Raw genomic sequence first — 14,322 nt, 5'->3', positions numbered from 1 at the left:
GCAAAACAATGCCATTTGCAGGCTTGGATGCAACTAGAGTTTAAAAAACTAAAAAAAGTAAGTCAGAGAGAGAAAGACAGATACCTTATGATATCACTTACATGTGGAATCTCAAATATGGCACAAATGAACTTACCTACCAAACAGAAACAGACTCGCAGACGTGGAGAGCAGACTTGTGGTTGCCAAGGGGGAGGGGGAGGGAGAGGGATGGCCTGGGAGTTTGGGGCTAGTAGATGCAAACTATTACCTTTAGAATGGATGAGCAATGAGGTCCTGCTGTACAGCACAGGGAACTCTATCCAGTCTCTTGGATAGACCATGATGGAAGATAGTATAAGAAAGGAAATGTAGGTATATGAATGACTGGGTCACTTTGCTGCACAGCAGAAGTGGGCACAACATTGTAAATCAACTATACTCTAATTTAAAAAAAGACACAGAGTTAAAAGAAATGAACTAAAAAAAAGAAAAAAGAAAAAAAAAGACAGCAGAGAAGAGAGCCCCAAAGTTGGGTTTTAAAAAAAAGGCTCTTATATCTGCTCAGGCTAAATCACTCCCTCAGCTCACTGGGTAAGCATGGTCCCTCATCAGTGTAAAGGATTATTTAATTCTCGTTTGCCTAAGGCTTTAATTTACACGCCTATACTCTATTTTATCGGTTTCAAGACTTCCCAAATGAGCATCCAATTTTCCTTCGTTTTTAACTGCCCCTCATTTCAACTGAGTCCATTACAACGGCTGGCTTTTTTTCCTGGGTGGCATTTTCTGGTTTCCTGTTCACTGCTGCCCAACTAAATACCCCATATGTGACTTTAAGCCCTTGACTCACATTGCCTCTGTGGATAGATAGACCTTCTCTGGTCCTCTTCTCCGGAGAGTCTTACGTTATTTCTGGCTGCTAGCATCAGGGTCCAGGGCAGAGTCCACGGCGGGCATGCCCTTGCCTTCGGCCACAGGAGTTGCGCTAATGAACACAGTGTGTCAGTCTGTACAAAACCCCAGGTATCCACCCCGCTTCCCTTTAGAGTAGAAGAAGTTTACATTTCAACCACATCACAGCCACTGGCTGTCAAAGAGGACAACCTCTGTTCTGCTGGAGCGATTTTCTGGATCTACTGAGAGCGATTTCATTTCATGTCACAAGAATGGGGTGTGTGTGTGTGTGTGTGCGTGTGTGTAAGAGAGAAAATTGAGAATTGAGAAGGAGATAGAGAGAGAGGAACTTCTAGCAAAGTAGCGTGTGTCTGGCTACTGGTGGGTAATGCTACTGTAAATAACTTGAACTTCCACTGGCTGGCCCTTGGTCATAAAATGCTAAGCCTTTCAGGTGCAGATCTATATAAAACATTGAGGGTTAGAGGGTGCACAGGGATCTCCAATCTCTTCTGCCACCCAAGGTAAAGATAGGTTTTAAACTAACAATTTGGAATTACTTTGAGACTACTAAGGAGGAGTCATTCTCAGAACTTCCCAGTTCTTTGCTAAATACTAACCTCTGATACAGATCACGCGCTGTGCTTGCTAACAGTCGACACTAGACCGGTGATTGGAGTTACTGTCTAAGTAGCTCTGGGGAAAAAACTAGTTTCTCACGTCGGCTCTAATGATGGGGGAGGGAGTCATTTCATTTCACAAGGAAAAGTACTACGTGTCATTGAACTGAAAACAGTTCTCCTTTCCTTGTGTGCAAAATGAAGAAATGTCTCACACGGAATTCAGAGTCCCAGGGTGTTGGGGGGGTGTCCCGAGTGCTGTATAACCTGACGACTGACTGGCTTTGGAGATGAAAATAACAATTGCTACTGTATGGTGATTAATTTTGTATTGATACTGTGTTATGAGAGGCTCTGTCTGCATGGCTTAATTCTCTTAATTCCTACAATGGTGAGGGAGGAGTCACCTTATCTATGTGTTCGACAAAGACTGCACATGGCAGAGCCAAGATTCAAACAGGGGGACCCCTCACCACCGGGCTGAGGGGTCTGCCCCGAAGATGCCCGAGGTGCTCACAACCCATCAGCTGTTGTTTAGGGAACAACGAACTTCCTGGTTGGGGCCAAGTTGAAAAGGAGCAACTAAGTATCTGCAGAACAAACTTCTTGAGTTGGCGCATTGGGATAAATATTTGATTTTAGAGCCAGTGAAAATGCTACCTGACTTTCAGGGCAACCTCCTTTGTTTGAAATCCTGTTGCGTGTTCATGTGGGGGGCATGCAACCCTCCAGGCATGGAGTCGTTAGTCCTGCTGTGGCTGGTGTGGCAGGTTGCTCTCCCCATGTGGCTGAAACAACATGAGACAACTCTGATGTGTAAAAACAAATAAGGAAAACTATTTGCATTTAGTTTAAACAACAACAACAAAAAAGACTAGTAATTCTGGGGCAAACTCAGCCAGGAAACCCACAGCTGAAGCAGCAAACTCAAGCTGGTCCTGCTTCATGGTCAAGAATGTCGATTCTGCAGCTGGACCTCCTGGATCTGACTCCTGGCTCTGCCATTGGCCGGCTGCGTCTCCTGGGCTGCTTTTGAATCTCTCTGTGCCTGAATTTCTCTCATCTGAGAAGAGGCATAATAATAGCATCTACTTCATAGGGTTTGTTGTGAGGATTAGACGAATCAATACACGAAAAGCACGAGAACGGTGCTTGGCAACAACACGCTAAGTCCTGCAGCAATGTCACGTGTTACTGCTTTGATGCTGATCAATGATCCCGATAGCTTGGTCCCTTTTTTTCCCCCATCGGCAGACTTTTCCTGTTCTGGATGGATCACTAATCGTCTGTCTCTCGCCGCAGCCCTAGGAGGCAGGCGGGTATTATCCACTCCTTTTTGCTGACGAGGAAATGGCGTAGAGAACTGAGTTGCCAAGAGTCAGAGTGGGGAGACGACCAGCCTCCTGGCTCTCAGCCCCCAGCGCTTTCTACTATCTTGCACTAAAACCTTAGAGGAAAAGGGAGCAGCCCTGCATTTGGGCCAAATCCATGATGTCATTAGCCCTCAGTCCACAAGGTACCCTCAAGGGTATGTGTAGCTGGATCCGACCGTCTTTCTCAAGATTCAGTTCCAAGAGCCCTTGGAAGCGGATTTCAGACCGCAGCAAGGCAAGGCAGTGCCTGTCCTCGGCTTCAGAGGCTCCGCTTTTGCATTTCTCCATGCAGACGGGGGTAGTGTTTCATGGTCTCCCACTTGGCTGCAGGAAACCAGGATGGCAGCTCCGGGTTGCGGGGGGGAGGGGGGCTGCTTTCCTCGCCCAGGGAACTAAGCTGAAAAGCAGGTGTTCTTTCCGGCTCAGCAGATGCTAAGGCGATAAGCTGCACCTTGCAGAGGCTCTGGGATTCAGACCCGGCTGAGCGCCTGGCCAGCTCTCTCCTCCGTGGCGGCCCCGTTATGGACGCGTGTCTGCACCCCGGGCAGCAGCCCCAGCACCTGGAGGAGGGACCGAGCTTCCGGGACAGCAGGGCAGAGGGGGACAAGCAGGCTCTGCGCACAGACGGACCCCTGGAAGGTAACCTCCTTCCTCACCTCCGCACCTTCTCGCTTCTTTTCCTGATGCTGATGGCGTTTGCCAGGGAACCTCAGGGACAAGAATGGCCATTTCCTTCTAACTCTAGATTTTTTTTTCTCCTATCATGAAGCTTAGGAGAAAAATGCCTTTGTGCCAGCACTGAAGGTAATGCGTTTTCATTCTTGACCTATGGAAGACACGACTTTGTTTTATCCGGGGTCCAAATCTAAGGCAGTTAGGTTTTTATTACCAGAACGTTTAAAAAGAAATGAAATCTAGATTCCTTCCCGCTTTTTGCCAAAAGTATTCCTGGCAGCTGCGTCAGACACTGGGTCCTTGTAAAGTCAAGTGTATCTTCCCATTAGGACGCTGTAACCATTTAGGGTTGTATTTCTGGACAGGGAATCAGTAGTAAATAAATAACATAGCAAATGATGTCATAAGAGCCAAGATACAACAGTCAAAACATTTACGATCCCTGAATGTGGAAAGTCACCTTCCAGCTCTGCTAACCCAGAATGTTATTTATTTTTACTAAACTATTTACATAAAAATGGAACTCTGCCTATCTCGGAAATCTGAGCTCCCTAAAACCCTCAGGTTCCCTAAAACTAGCATAGAAACTGTAAATAAAAATCAAGTGCAGGGAGTTCCCGTCGTAGCACAGGGGAAATGAATCCCACTAGGATCCATGAGGACGCAGGTTTGATCCCTGGCCTTGCTCAGTGGCTTAAGGATCTGACATTGCTGTGAGCTGTGGTGTAGACTGCAGATGCAGCTTGGATCCTGCATTGCTGTGGCTGTGGCATAGGCCAGCAGCCGTAGCTCTGATTGGACCCCTAGCCTGGGAACATCCATATGCTGCGGGTATGGCCCCAAAAAACAAAACAAAACAAATCAAGTGCAATGAACATAAATTCCTTTATCTTTATAGCATGGAAAAGGGTCTTATGGGAGAATATTTAAAAGTCCACGTTTCCTTACAATGTTGATTCAGAAAGTATAACCATCAGCTTATTATTTGTCATTGTGTAAAAGGATGAGCCACTGAAAATCAGTGCATCAACTTTTCCTACCATCTGGATAGAAAAATTAGCCTCCAGCTAGTGATTTGTGGGAGGAAGGGGTGAAGGGACAGTCTGGGTGACATCGAGCAGATGGGAAGCGTGCAGGAGCTGACTTGGATCCCTGATGGGGCAGGTGCTCCAGGGATGAGAGGCTTAGAGGGAAGAAGGGTAGCCGCTCATACCTGATGCTTCTGAATTTCAGGAATTTTGCAAGCTCGTTGTTAAACAGGCCATTGTTAAAATTTAAGTTATAAGAACGTACAATGAGATGATTAAGCAAAAGGCAAAGGGATATGAAAAAACTCAGGTAGCAAATACTCACGTGTCGTCACTCACTTATTTTCCTACATTTTATGATGCCTGTGCTCTTGAGGCTGTTGATGGGCGTCACATCGGTGGCAGAGACGCCAGTGATGCTGAGCGGCTGCCCTTCTTCCCCAAGGACAGCCTCGGGCCTTTGAAATCACCGTGGGGGAAGCGGTCACGCCAGCACAACCTGGTCTGTTCCTCTGCCTTCTTATTGTCTCTGAAGTCAGCCTCTGGGCCGATGGGAGAAGCCTCTCTGCTGGGCTCACGCTGTTAAATGTCCATAGCTTCCCTGAGAAGGTGGGTGGGGACCAGAGGTCTCCTTCCCTCCCCACAGCCTCTCCGGGGCACCCGAGGGGAAGGGACACCCCAGGACGGACTTCCCGACAGTCACCAGCAGGTCCTCGCTAGCTTGGTGACATCCAGGTCCCGGGAAGCTCGCCTTTGCGGCCAGGTCAGAGAAGTCTCCTTCCAGGGCTGGAAAACGCTAGATCAGAACCCACAGCCTCCTGCTCATTTACAGACTAGTCAATTCTGGGTCAGAGACCCTTTTGACACTTTTGTAGGACACAGCACGGATGAATTTCTAGAAGAACACAATGAAAGTACGTACACAGATCTACGAAATACAAGCTTTGGTTTCTCGCAATCCGATTCAACACACACGGTCAAGCTGTTGGAAACCTTCTAAGAGCTTCCTTCACATTTCTGTCCTCCCCTTAACACGAACAAAGCGTTTGCAGAGGCTCGGCCCAGACCTGTCCGGGGTGCGTGGAAGTGAGTGATGCCTGAACTCCGACGGGTAGACCCTGATGAGGCTTCGTCAAAGGCCTTGCACGCACCCTCCGCCTCCACCTTGAGCGTGCACTTCTGACTCGAGCCCTTCCGCTGGTCCCTGATGGCGCTTTCCCGCCCTTTCCCAAAGCCCGTGTCCCATCCTTGGTTACACATGTCCCGGGCGCAGCTCAGGCAGCCAAGGCAGGTCTCAGGCAGGTTCCCCCACAGACCCCTCGCTGCCAATGGCTTCTCGCTGTGGGTGCCAGCCTCCCCCCACCCCAGCTTCTGCACCTGGCCCGTCCCTGCTCCGTGCGCTTAGCATCCTCCTCTGGCCTTTTACTCACTCGTCTTGTCATACAGAAAGCCCCTGCAAAACCTGTGACATTCTGGGTTCCGGTGACATCAGTCGCCATCAGGTGCCCTTTTCCTCTCATTTTATATGATAGCTGAGAGCCGCTCGAGTGGGTCATGCGTGCAAAGGAGTATTTAAAGGAAGAGTAATTTAATAGCTGGAGCTCATCTGACAACCTCCCCCAGGACTGTGGCTCTGGCTCATCGTTGGGTGACCTGTACCTTTTGAGGGCCAGTTGTAGGAAGGATTTAAGGAGCTCGTCCCAGCCAACATGTGGGAATGTTACTTCAAGACCTAAAAATAGTCGGGTCCACGCTCGCAGAGGTCTTCCTGAGGCAGACGGCTCGCCCCTGCCGTCCTGCCGCTGGCCTCGCTGCCTCCTCCCCTCGAGACACGGGGGTGGGGCGGGGAAGGGTCCACACGGCGCTGTCTTCTCCTAAACAGAGGGCAGGGCCCAGGGCATCCTTCGGCGCTGCGTCCCATGGTCAGAACGTCCCATTGGGATTTACGTCCCTGGCACCCCGCATCATTCCACGCGTGCTCGTCTGCCACTGTCACTCATGCCATCACCCTTGTTGGGGGCACACTGCTCAGCCTCTTCCTGTGTAACTCACCATCCCAAGGGTGTGTCCGCACTGGAGCCACGCGTCAGGAAACCTATTTTATTTTCTGTCCCACAGATTCTCATGAGATACAGCAAGCCCTTCAGAGCCTCCAGAAATTTGTTCCGGCGAATTACGCCAGCTACACCCAGGAGTACTATCGGTTCGCAGGCAAGAAGATTGTCATTCAAGAATCCATAGAGAGTTATGGAGCGGTGGTGTGGCCAGCGGTGAGGGAGCCCTTTCATGATGGTGCCGGGGTCTCTGGGATGAGGACAATCTCGGGCATCCGCGTGGCCCAGGGCTGTGACGCCCTGTGCCTCGCAGGCGGACAGTCCGTTTCTGCGCCCCAGGCGTGCCGCTGGTGAACTTAGATTCTGCAAGTGCCACCTCTCTCCGAGAAGCAATGGTCTCCATGGTGTTTCTTGAAGCATTTTTATCGTAAACTTGAGCATACTGGGAAGTAGGATGAAAAATTCATATTATTAAGAAATAATAAATCTTGCAAGTTTGGCTTCGGTGGCGGCGCCTCTGGGCCAGTCCCTCTAGCCCTTGGAGAGTCTTTTCCCTTTTCCGGTGTGGACAGCCCTGCGGGAATGTTCAGGAAGCAGGGCCTCATCTCATGCTCAGGCCTGAGCAGATGGCGCTGGCGTGGGGCCAACACTGAATTTACAGCCAGAGCGCCACCCTGCTGTGGCCGTGGGCACTGTTTCTGCCAGGTGGGGCCAGTGAACCTTGGGGGGCCCAGCACTGTCGTGCTTTCCACACAGAGGTTCTCAGCCTGTGCTTGGATGGGACTCCCTCTGGGATCTTGCTAAAGGCAGATTCTGATTCAGGAGGTCGGGGTGAGAGGGTGGGGGTACTGCGCCTGCGTTTCTGACACACTCCCAGGCCACCCAGACCTTCAGGTCCGGGGGAGTAGCTGTGATCAGAGGCTCTGTAAGAGCCCAGCTGATCTTCCTGTTCCTGGACCCGATCGAGTCTCCTGATTTATTTTACAGGGGCTTTAACAAGCTCCATTGATGCAATGCTCACATTCCCCAGTTCTAACCATGGCACTGCACGACCCCCTCAACAAACTGAAACTGTGACTGTGTTTTTCGGGATTTAACTTGTGGCGGGGAACCGGGTCACTGGTTTTTAACGTTTCAACAGCATCCGGGTGACGACTGTGAATGTTTTTCAGGCTATGGCTTTGTGCCAGTATTTGGAGGAACATGCGGAGGAACTGAATTTCCAAGATGCCAAGATACTTGAAATTGGTGCGGGACCAGGCCTGGTTTCCATCGTGGCCAGTATTCTAGGTTTGTCTGTTTATTCCCAGCTTCGTTTCAAAAGAGGCTTCCTGTGCCGACAATGATGCCTACTGACCATATAACAGGGTGGTGGGTTAGGAGCCTGGCTGTGATGCCACTCTAGAATCCCCCTCCCCATGTCCAGAGCTAGAATGGCTACTGTTATCCCAGACATAAGATGACCGTGCCTTAGAGAGGTTAACTGGTTTGTCCAAATTCTAACGGTGTGGTTCTAGAAACTCGTTGTGAACAACTATGCTATATGCTGTCTCTTGCTTTTCATTACACATATTAAAACAAACATTTTGAAGGAAAACGAGTTAATCCAAGATGAAGACAGATTTAGACCTCAAATGCCAGTCGTGAGTCCTGGGCACTGGGCAAGAGTGGGCTACTTCTGCCAAAACTAGTCCAGATCGTCTTCCGTCGAAACCAGTCTGGAAAGATGGTGATCTGCCTCGTGAACCCTTATCACGGGCTTTAAAATGCCTGCAGATTAGTTTCATGCACGCAGTTGGGGGGAGAGTCATACGAAAGAGACCATCCCTCGTGGAAAGAAAACTGGGTGCTGACGCCTCATGTGAGAGAAACCCAAAATCTTCAGAAGGAAAACCGTTACGAATTAGGACAGTAAGCCAATGCTAAGAGCCTTGGGATGTTGAATTACTCCAGAAGCTCCCCAAACTGCACTGCTGTTTACCTAAAAGAACCTTATTTTATTTCAGGGCTCCCCAACCAAAGGTTTTTTGTTTTTGTCCCAAATGAAGGGCATTTGGAAATGTCTGGGAGAATAACTTTTTTTAAAAAAAATTATAGTTCATTTACAATGTACTGGGGCATTTTTGGTTGTCGACCTGGGGGTTGCGGGGGGGTGCCACCTGCATGCGGCAGGTGGAAACCAAGGATGCTGCTGAACATCTTTCAGGGCACAGGGCAGGGTCCACCGCCCGCCAGGATACCAGCCCCTGTGTCCACAGGGGCAAGGTGGGAGGCCCAGGTCCACGCCGCCCCGAGCGCGCAGGTGCCCTGTGGCTGCCCAGATGCTTCCGGGTCATGAGTATAACCTTCTCTTTCTTAGGAGCTCAAGTCACAGCAACAGACTTGCCCGACGTCCTAGGGAACCTTCAATTCAATCTTTTAAGGAACACACTACACCGTGCAGCCCATCTGCCTGAGGTCAAAGAGCTGGCGTGGGGAGAGGGCCTGGAAGACAACTTCCCCAAGGCCTCGCTTTCTTACGACTACGTGCTGGCTTCCGACGTGGTCTACCACCACTACTTCCTGGACAAGCTGCTCACCACCATGGTCTACCTCTGCCAGCCGGGCACCGTGCTGCTCTGGGCAAACAAGTTCAGATTCAGCACCGATTATGAATTTTTGGAAAAATTCAAGCAAGTTTTTGATACAACGCTCTTGGCAGAATTTCCAGAGTCATCTGTCAAGGTTTTCAAAGGAGTGCTGAAATGGGACTAAGTTAAACCAAATGCCTTTCACAACAGGAGTGTGTCTTTTGAGCAGCGTTAGAAATGGCAGTTCAAAGACTTCTAATATAAGACTGCAAAGGTAGGGCATAAAAACAACCTGTATGCCTAACAGACATGCTATTGCAGCAACTCTCTAACCTGCTTAGGATTACCTGCTTAATCGAAATATACACAAAAGAAAAATATGAAAACATAGAAGTAGCTTTCTTGGCTTCCCAGAGTCTCAGTGAAGTGCTTGATAAATTTTACAAGACTAAAGTAACCAACAAGTGGATTCCCCCTTGTTATTCCCGCTGGAGAGCATGGTTTTAAACTTGTCAATATACCTTTTTGTCTCATGCATTTTGAAACTGAGCTCTACAGGGTCTGTGGATCTTAACTGGAAGAATCTACTTAGGATAGGTTTTATTTGCAGCAAAGGGAGAGGGTACTGAATAATAGGGCACGGTTAGAGGCTTAATAGTGATTAAAACGGAAAAATACGGCAACAGTGCTGGAATGAGAAAACGGACGATGCCTTGGGGGCCTGGAACCAGTGCTGAGTGCACACTCCGCACCATTGCCAACGCTTCTTTCAGATGCTCTTTGTTTCTACTTGGTTCTTCCAGTCATTTTCAGTGGCTGGTGCAGCCATGGGCCACCATATCCAGAAAGAGGAAAAATGTCCCCGCTTTTAAAAGTTCCATTTTAATCACACAGAAATACAAGTTTTGCTGAGGATGCCTTTTTTTTCTTTTCTTTTTAGGGCCGCGCCTGTGGCATACAGAAGTTCTCAGGCTAGGGGCTGAATCAGAGCTACAGCTGCCAGCCTACACCGCAGCCACAGCATCACTGTGGGATCCGAGCTGTGTCTGTGACCTAACCACAGGTCACAGCAACACCAGATCCTTAACCCACTGAGCGAGGCCAGGGATCCAACCTGCAACCTCTTGGATCCTACCTGGGTTCGCTACTGCTGAGCCATAACGGGAACTCGGAGGACACCTTCTTTTGGAGGCACAGTGTGATCTAGAGAGAAAGCAGGGCCCACAAGGCAGCTGTGTGTACCTGCCCCCAGATCCTGGCGTCTCTTACTGTGGGGACTGTTCTTTCTAGAAATCACAGCTCAAAGCAGATTGTGCCAGTCTGTGGACATACCTCCAATTTCCACAGCAAACTTAATACTCTTCATGCTAAAATTTCATTATCTGAGAAAGACACCCCACTGAAAGAGAGAAGTAGTAATTACAGATTGAAAAGTCCTTGTTATCACAGAGAACCAGACATGGCCCATAGATTAAAAAAAAAAAAAAATGCCTGTGAACTTTCAGGCCATACTGAGACATCCTATTAAAAAGCGCTGCTGTTCACCTCCTGCTGCAGGCACATACCTCACTGGATCGCTTCTCACCACCAGTCATCAGGACTGAGAGCATCGGACAGCTGGGCAGCTGATGACCTGGCCTGTCAGAAGGGCCCGGCCGCTTACTGTGCCTGGGGCTCCAGAACGTTCTTCAAAGAGTACATCCAAGCCCCCCATGGGCTTAGCTTCTCCTTCCACATTAAAAAAGACAGTGAAAAGATCAAAACCTGAGAAGTAAAGTGAGAAATTAGGCAGCTCTGCAACAATGTCAATTTTATATGAAAAGCAGCCATATTTGAAGGATCCTGGAATTCACTATACCTTGACATAACTCAGAAGGTAGTACTTCAAAATAACTCTCTTACCAGGAAGTTTCTAACCATCAAGTTACCTTAAAATTGAATGTTAAATCCATGTTCCAAAAAACGGGTGTCATTCCAGTGAAAATGGTAGAACTTTTTGTCAATGAAAAAAGCACCTCTAAAAATTCTCTCTTCCATTAAAGTCATGAGATGACTGACAGAAATCCTTAGGAGCAACTTTTCCAGAACTCTGGAAATTAACCAAAGACATGTAGCAATCTGAGGTGTGTTCATTCAAAATGGCCGGGTCTCGGTAACAGAGCAGTTTGTGATGGTTTCAACTGCCTTGCCCCCATCCCGCCTCTCACTCCACGGTAGCCTTGAAAAGCAGCAGCCCGGTTATCTTAGCACTGGAGTTTGTTCACCAGAAAACACCACGTACCAGGCTGTTCTTTGACTGGACTCAGATCTCTCTCAGGGGGAAAAGCCTTTTCCCAGGGGTGTTTGTCTAGATAATTTCAGGCAACTGTATAATTTCATGGCTGCCTGAGATGACAGATAACAGTGGGACTAATTAAAAAAAGCTTCAAGGGAAATGCTGAGAAATGAGACATTCAGAGGAGCTCTGAAAGCTGTCATATTCCTGGGTATCAGCTATACACATCTCTCGGGGCTGAATATATCCGCAGGAAAGATCTGAGAAGGACCCAATACCTCACTTCTGTTGAGCCCAAGGCTCTGCAGCAGATAGTTCTTACAGAAATGGTAAACCTGGTTATAAAACACGTTCTCTAATTAGCAGTCAGCATGACCTCAGGGAGTTGCCCTTTCCCTTTGGAGCTTCCCAATTTCCTGATTAGATTGAACCTCTATGTGGGGGGACCTGTATATCTGTAGGTGAAAGATGTGTTTGTGACAGAACATGCACATGGCTGTTCATGGATGGCTCCAGATGGCTCAGAAACAACAAAATGTGTGCATACATATCTGTACTTTTTCTTCAAGGGTCCAATGTTGTTATCAGATAAAGGAGTCAAACTGCTCAAAAAACAGTTATGAATGACTAAGATCAGAGCTCTGGCAGGCCTTTTACAGTAAGAAATTCTAAGGGTACAAGGTTTAAAAACCATACACATCGGGAGTTCCTGTTGTGGTGCAGTGGAAATCAATCTGACTAGTATCCGTGAAGATGCGGGTTCCATCCCTGGCCTTGTTCAGTGGGTCAGGGATCCGGCATTGCCATGAACTGTGGTGTAGAATGCAGGTGCAGCTCGGATCCCGAGTTGCTATGGCCGTAGTGTACTCCGGCAGCTGTAGCTCTGATTTGACCCCTAACCTGGGAACTTCCATGTGCCTCGGGTGTCGCCCTAAGGAAAAAAAAAAAAAAACATACATATGAAACATTTGTTCTAAGTGAGTGGAGGCTTTTGAATATTGTCTACGTGTGTCAGTTTATTTTATGGAGGAAGGATAAGAGTAGTAGCCAGAAGGATAAAAATACTAAAAAGTTAAACATACATGAAAGTTAATCACATAAAAAGATTTAGAGATACATTCAAATGATTGCCAACCTCTATGAAACATTATAAAATCAATTAATTCATGTTGGAATTTTTTTGTCTATGGATTTAATATATTATTTCTCTTCTAACCTCAAATTTTATTTATGAAAAATTAAGACCAATTTTAAGAAGCTTCAATATTCACTTTTATTATTTATAAAAAAAATTAAGGTATCAGAGTGCATATGGTGTACTGGGATCTTGGTTTTGCACATTTATTCACGTGTTTACATTATTTCCAACTTTAATAAACATACCATATGTGTATCTTTACAATACCTGATACAGATTTAAGCTGTCTGGCACTTACACATGTATTATTAGTTCATTCTGATGCTCTGCAAGTCAAGAAGATGTTAAAAATGATTGGCCTGAAAGAACTCCAAGATGAAGATTGATTGAAGCAGATACGCTCCAGCAATTGCCACGTATTTATTTGTGCCGGGTTTATTTTGTCCCCTTAATTGAATGTAAACGTTTGCAAAAAAACAAAAACAAAAAACAAACAAAAAAAAAAAAAACCACACCAAAACCAAAAACCCCCCGAAAACCTGGAAATGAAGTTCTGTTACTTTTAGTCCAATAAATAATTTTAGCTACGCTTAATGTAGCTTATTTAAGGCCTTCATACAATTGAAAAAAATTAAAGTCGAGCATGTTAAAACCCTGTTCATTTATAAAATAAAAAATAGAATTTTACAGGTTTGCAGTTAAAAGTTGCTGTTCAAAACCTCTCATGCATGTAATAGCTGCAACCCAACTGAAAGTCCTTGGTGCTGGCAGGCAGGGCACAGCCCGCTGCCAGCAATGGGAGGCATTAAGAAAACACCATGATGTCAGAGGTCTAGACTTACATGTATTAAGCCACACGCCAGCAAATTCTCTGATAAATACGCATCATTTTAATAATCAGTATTTGATAGCGGATGAAAACATGCATTAGACTAAAAATGCCACAAATTTCTTTTTATGTCCATTCACTATAAAACTTTCTTTTTTAAAATTTAAAGTCTTGTTTCCTATTTTAGAATACACAATAATCAGGAGGATACATGATGGGGAGCCAGTTTTCAGTAAAAGACGCACAATGGGTCCATCCAAGTAGCTTCATCAGCTATAATAAACACAAAAAAGTATTATTCAAGAATAGAATTTTTAAGCTCAGGATTCAAATAATAACCACTTAGTAATAATAAAGTCATGGCAGGTAGAACTTTCCTTCCATCCAACCCACCACCAACCTATCCACTCACCTTCCTCCCTCCCAATCTTCCTATCAATTCATCAGCCTGCCTTCCTACCAACCAGCCTATCCTGACGCCCATCATCACCGCCGCCAAGCTTCCCTGCTCTCCCTCCCTCCTGTTGCCCCTTCCGCCTACCGACTTCACCTGTTCCTTTCCTTCCTACCAACCTCGCTTCCTTTGCTTCATTTTTTTCCTGAGTGCCTGCTGGAGTCAAACACTGTTCTAGGCATTAGGAAAAAGCACTGAACAAACTCGATTCCCACTTTCTGGAACCTCATGTTCTATTCGGGAAAGCCAAATAATAAATGAGCAGGCTCATCAAAAGAGGAATAAACAAGTAAATTGTTAAGAAATGTAAACGGGGAGTTCCCATCGTGGTGCAGCAGAAATTAATCCGACTAGTTACCATGAGGTTGTGGGTTCGATCCCTGGCCCCGCTCAGTGGGTTAAGGATCCAGCGTTGCCCTGAGCTGTGGTG

General features: G+C 47.0%; 2 protein-coding genes across 20 annotated transcripts in view; one reads left to right on the top strand and one right to left on the bottom strand.

Moving 5' to 3' along the window:
• Positions 461 to 13,247, top strand: METTL21C (methyltransferase like 21C). Of its 2 annotated transcripts, XM_005668522.3 has the most exons (4): positions 461 to 3,508; positions 6,691 to 6,842; positions 7,799 to 7,916; positions 8,986 to 13,247. In XM_005668522.3, the coding sequence occupies exons 1-4, from the start codon at positions 3,391 to 3,393 to the stop codon at positions 9,378 to 9,380; spliced, it is 783 nt and encodes a 260-aa protein (XP_005668579.1). In that variant the 5' UTR covers positions 461 to 3,390; the 3' UTR covers positions 9,381 to 13,247. The 2 variants fall into 2 exon arrangements, with proteins under 2 accessions (XP_005668579.1, XP_020921550.1); XM_021065891.1 differs by lacking the exon at positions 461 to 3,508 and having other exon boundaries at positions 4,327 to 6,842.
• TPP2 (tripeptidyl peptidase 2) overlaps positions 12,720 to 14,322 on the bottom strand; it is a 66,240-nt gene continuing 64,637 nt past the window's right edge. For 10 of the 18 annotated variants that reach the window (XR_002336740.1, XR_002336743.1, XR_002336745.1 and 7 more), the window contains one exon: positions 12,918 to 13,711. Coding sequence is in view for 7 of the 18 variants with exons in the window: in XM_021065888.1 (XP_020921547.1) it covers positions 13,622 to 13,711 (90 nt within the window). In the remaining 11 variants the exon portion in view is untranslated. Of the gene's footprint in view, positions 13,712 to 14,322 lie in introns of all 18 variants that reach the window. The other 8 variants (XR_002336739.1, XR_002336747.1, XM_021065882.1 and 5 more) reach the window with 3 other exon arrangements.

Source organism: Sus scrofa, chromosome 11 (assembly GCF_000003025.6).
Source record: "Sus scrofa isolate TJ Tabasco breed Duroc chromosome 11, Sscrofa11.1, whole genome shotgun sequence".
Taxonomy (NCBI): domain Eukaryota; kingdom Metazoa; phylum Chordata; class Mammalia; order Artiodactyla; family Suidae; genus Sus; species Sus scrofa.
The sequence above is the reverse complement of the archived record's forward strand: the minus strand, read 5'-3'. Positions and strand labels throughout refer to the sequence as shown.